Source organism: Cynara cardunculus, unplaced genomic scaffold, assembly GCF_001531365.2.
Source record: "Cynara cardunculus var. scolymus isolate 2C unplaced genomic scaffold, CcrdV1 Un_Scaffold_4428, whole genome shotgun sequence".
In the NCBI taxonomy this organism is placed as follows: Eukaryota; Viridiplantae; Streptophyta; class Magnoliopsida; order Asterales; family Asteraceae; genus Cynara; species Cynara cardunculus.
This window is the reverse complement of record NW_020201896.1, coordinates 2,388-7,732: the sequence shown is the minus strand read 5'-3', so window position 1 is coordinate 7,732 and position 5,345 is coordinate 2,388. Positions and strand designations below refer to the sequence as shown.

At 33.3% G+C, this 5,345-nt stretch overlaps 1 protein-coding gene across 1 annotated transcript; it reads left to right on the top strand.

Annotated features, from left to right (window-relative positions):
• The first annotated feature begins 2,480 nt into the window (after positions 1–2,480).
• On the top strand, positions 2,481–4,232 carry LOC112504042. The gene is made up of 2 exons (XM_025108012.1): positions 2,481–3,312; positions 3,433–4,232. The coding sequence occupies exons 1-2, from the start codon at positions 2,481–2,483 to the stop codon at positions 4,230–4,232; spliced, it is 1,632 nt and encodes a 543-aa protein (XP_024963780.1).
• The last annotated feature ends 1,113 nt before the right edge of the window (positions 4,233–5,345 follow it).

Here is a 5,345-nt window from a genome sequence, read left to right as displayed (position 1 = left end):
GGATCCTTTGCATTTAATTGTTTCCGTTCTTATAAATTAAAATAAAAGATATGTAGGATATTAAGTAAAACAAGAGCAAATAATTATCACTTATTATATATTGATGACATATTATTGTATATGTTACATTAGTAATAACATAAAACAAGAGAAAGTAATTAACATTTATTGTTTATTTAAAACATACTATTGTCATTTACCGTATTCTTCAAACAAATAATCATCATTAACTATATTTTTAATACGAATATTTGTTATAAGTATATTCTCAATTCCAATATTTGTCATTTACAAAACTATTAATATAAATAATTGTCATTTATTGTATTTTAAAGTTATAGCTAAATGGAATATATATATATATATATATATATATAGTAGTCGTACTTGTAATTATTCAATTAGTCTTTTCATATGATCTTTTTTATCACCTACAGTTTTCTTTGCACTACAATAGCTTTTATAGACGCTTTGCATCTTGCTTCAACTCTGGAATCGTAGTGTGCAACGGAAGCATACCATTCTCCTTCTTCCAAAAGTCATTCTATTCATTATCCAGGTAAGCTTCTAACTAAATGATATTTGTTATCACTTCCATAGGAATAATTTTCTTCCAACTTTATTTGAGTTCTTATATACATGAGTTCGTCGTCCTTAATCTATAATATTTTATTCATATGCCTACTAAATCTTCATAATACAATTTATGCTGAATCATAAACCTTTAGGTGGTTGTGCTTCCATTTGGACCATTTTGGAAATTAAGTCCTAACTTCATGCATATACATAATATTTCCTATAAACTTACTTTCATTCCTATAAATATACTTACTATAGTTTTTTTGTTCTTTTTTTTACCAGATATCAGTGAATCAACCTTTGCAAAATTTTGAGAAGGTAGTCGTCAACAATTCGTCTTCCACGTTATCTTCAATCTATTCATGCATAAAACCACAAACATGATTGTCTTCCAAACCTCTACATTTTATACTTAAGTTCACACATTTTTAAGACGACCTTTGCATTCTAGATTGTATTTACCCATTATGTTGTTAACACTTAATATTGAGATTCAAAAGGGTAGATGAAATGTTATATATTGATGATAGAAATCTCGAGCAATAAAAACACTCTTTATATTTACAATGGTTTGAATAACTTTTAACATTAACTTTTATTTAATGATTACGTGAATATGTTAGTTTTTCTTATAATTATACAAGCTTTAATCTATTCCACTAATTTTTAAATCCAATACTCTCTTCCAAGGCGTACCCTGACATAAAATGGAACTGTTTGACGCGTTAATTCAAGATACTGTACGTTTACCGGAGTCACAAGAGCATGTTCACAACCTTTAAAAGTTGTTCACGTGTATTTGTCGTCATCATAAAAAGCATAAGCGACAATTGGAAAAAGACCAACCGAGCTCTTCAAATGGAATGATGGGCAACAACTTACGATTTGTTAGAGGCAGAATTAGAAAGCATACACGACTGAATCGCAAGTTAATCCTCATTCATAACAAGTACATACATCGTGATTTGTACATAACTCTTCGGAGTCTTTCGCAAACTTTGAACTTTTTTTCAAATTCAACCACCTACACCAACATCAAATATCTTGTTGAAAACTGAGGTAAACCACTTATTCAAGTCATAAATAAGCTTCCAGTTATGCTAAAATCATAATATAACACAATTTCCATTTTCACAACTTTATTTTTCATATAGAAAATGGCCATAATACTGAGAGTTCTGCAAATACCTTAACTTGCCAAGTTGAAACACAAAATACCTCATACGAATCTCATAACGTACAAACCGGACATGCACAAGGTAAATATTATTTACTTAGAAATATTTGTTATACTTTTGTGCTTTCATATTACTTTATGATGCTTACTTTCTCATTTTTTTTTAATTCACCACAGTTAATTGGACACAATCATGGTATTTTCGACCTCCTACATACACTTGTCATCATTGTGGTGCAATGTTATGGTATGAGGAACGGAACACCAGAACTCTGTATACATCGCAACCAAAATTTTCATTTTGTTGCATGGAGGGGCGTGTTCAAGTGCCATTATTGAAGGAACCACCCGAATACATGCAATATCTCATGAGTGATGCTTCTGGGCAAAAAGGAGTTCAGTTTCAAAAAAAACATCCGAATATAATGCCATTTTTGCGTTCAAGTCAATGGGTGGTCGTATTGATTCATCTATTAATAACTCAAAGGGCCTATATGTGTTCCGTATGAGTGGCCAAAATTATCACCGCATTGGATCTCTGTTGCTAGAGAATGGGTGAAAACCATAATTTGCACAACTTTATATATATGATACTGACAATGAGATTGGTAACAAAATCAATACATTTCAAGACAGCGGTCGAGTATCTATGTTGGACCATGAAATTGTGCACGACTTATCTCAAATGTTGGATTCTCATAACATTCTTGTAAAATGTTTCCGAATGGCGAGAGATAGATTCAAATCATCTCCACACTCTTCATTTCGATTGTGCCGCAAGGGAAACAGAACAACAGATGGTCGTCAATATAATATACCAACTACTTCAGAAGTTGCAGGTTTAATAGTCGGTGATTTTACAAAGTTGAATTGTCATCGTGATATAATTGTTGAGCATCAAACTACAGGTCTTCAAAGAATCACATATTTGCATCCAAGTTTCATGTCAATAACATACCCATTGATATACCCATATGCTGAAGATGGTTATAGAACTAACATTCCTTTAAGAAACTTGTCAAACAATGAATCAAAAAGACAAAAATTGACGATGAAACAATATTATTGTTTTCGTCTTCAACAAAGATTACATGAAGGAAAAAGTCTTCTTCTAGGAGGTAGATTACTTCAACAATATATCGTTGATTCTTACATGGCAATTGAAGAGGAGCGTTTTAGATGGATAATAAATAACCAGACAAAACTCAGAGCCGATCTTTATTCTGGATTAATGGATGTTGTTCATCGTGGTGATTCAGATTGGTCAACGGTGGGGAAATCAATTATCTTACCATCATCACACACCGGAGGACCACACTATAAAGCACAAAACTATCAAGACGCAATGACAATTTGCAAATGGGTTGGGTATCCAGATTTGTTTCTAACTTTTACATGCAATCCTAAATGGCCTGAAATCAAAGACATGCTCCAGAAAATCAGCCAAAAAGATCATGAAAATCGTGCAGATATTGTGTGTCGCGTGTTTGAGATAAAACTCGTCCAACTAATGCAAGACCTAAAGACTGAACAACCATTTGGTCAAATAATCATATGTAAGTCAACACCATACCCAAACTTATTCTAAAACTATTTTACTACTTCAAAATGCGACCATAATTTTATCTTATCATGATTCTCAATTCCATAACCTTTTCACTTATTATATATCGTAGGTTTGTACACAATTGAATTTCAAAAAAGAGGATTGTTGCATGCACATATCTTGCTCTTCTTACATCAGACGACAAAAAATCCTTCGGGTGACCATATCGACAATATAATAACAGCCGAAATTCCTGATCCACATGTTGATCTTGATGCCTACAATGCAGTCAAAAATTTTATGATGCATGGGCCATGTGGAAGTTCAAAACCTAAATGTCCATGTATGGTACAAGGCAGATGTTCAAAGCTTTATCCAAAGAAGTTTGTTGACAAAACCATTATCGATGCCGAGGGATTCCCCATTTACAGAAGAAGGAAAACAAATATAACTATTTGTAAGAAAGATATCTTCTTGGATAATCGTTCAGTGGTCCCATACAATAGAAACTTGTTGGTTAAATTTGATGCACATATTAATGTGGAGCTCTATAATTTCTCCAGAGCTATAAAGTATCTATTCAAATATCTTCATAAAGGATCCGTTAGAGCTATTGCAACAATTGAATCCTCAGACAAAGGTGAAGGGAACGATGAGATCAAAATTTATTTGGACTGCAGATATATATCAGCTGCTGAGGCTTGTTGGATGATCTTTCAGTTTGACATACATTATAGACACCCATCAGTTGAAAGATTGCCATTTCATTTTCTTGACAATCATACCGTCGTTTTTCGTGAAAATAATTGTGTTGAAAACGTTCTATCTATGCCTGGCATGGAGAAGACAAAGTTTACAGAATTGTTTGAAGCAAATAAGAAATATGTGGAGGCACGACAATTAAGTTATTCAGATTTTCCCATACAGTAGGTTTGGATTTCAAACGATAAAGTTTGGACAAAAAGAAAGAAAGGCATTCAATCGGTAGAATTTTTTACGCCTCCCCTTCAAGTAAAGAGCGTTTTTACATGAGGATGTTGCTTAATTATGTCAAAGGATGTACTTCATTTGAGAGTATCTGAACCGTCAACAATGTCACATACCCTTCTTTCCAAGATGTATGTTATGCACTTGGTTTATTGGACGATGATAAAGAATGGATTGATTGTTTGACAGAAGTAGCACTTTGGGCAACTGGCAATGAATTGAGTCATCTATTTGTTACAATGATCATCCATTACCAAGTCTCAATTGCATCACATCTTTGGAAGTCTCACTACACTACATTGTCCGAAGATATTCCTTATCTCCAAAGGAAAACTTTTAGGGCACCGAACATGTATTTAAATGACAAACAAGTGGAAGCATATACCTTGGTTGAAATTGAAACAATAATGTTGAAAATGGGAAGAAGTTTGAAAGATATAGTTGGAATTCCATTGCCGAATTCTACACTGTTGCGAGAATCAAAAAATCGGTTGATTGATGAAGAACTTGATTATGATCGTCATCAATTGAAGAATTTGCATGACCAATCATTTGACACTCTAAATTCTTGTCAAAAAAAGGCATATGAAGAAATTGTTCGTTCTGTGCAATCCCAAAAGGGAGAATTGTTTTTCATTCATGGTCATGGTGGTACCAGGAAAACCTTTCTGTGGAATACAATCATTGCTAAGTTCAGATCAGAAGCAAAAATAGTTTTGCCTGTTGCAACTTTGGGGATTGCAACTTTATGATTGCCTAACGCCAAAACGACACATTCTCGCTTTTATATCCCGATCAATGTCAGAGCATAATCAAGTTGTGAGATTCGACATGGTACAACATTGGCAGAACTTCTCATGAGAACCTCTTTGATCATTTGGGATGAAGCACCAATGGCACATAAATTTTGTTTTGAATCTTTGGACAGATGTTTGCGAGATATATTTAGAACAAGATTTCCCAATAGCAATGAAAAACCTTTTGGTGGACTTATGGTTGTTTGTGGTGGGATTTTCGTCAAATTTTTGAATTCATTTTATTCGCGAGGAGCTGTCA

Coding starts and splice junctions, on each gene's coding strand:
- LOC112504042 (XM_025108012.1), top strand. CDS start 2,481: ATGGCGAGAGATAGATTCAAATCATCTCCACACTCTTCATTTCGATTG. Junction 3,313..3,432: donor ATTTGGTCAAATAATCATAT/GTAAGTCAACAC, acceptor TATATATCGTAG/GTTTGTACACAATTGAATTT.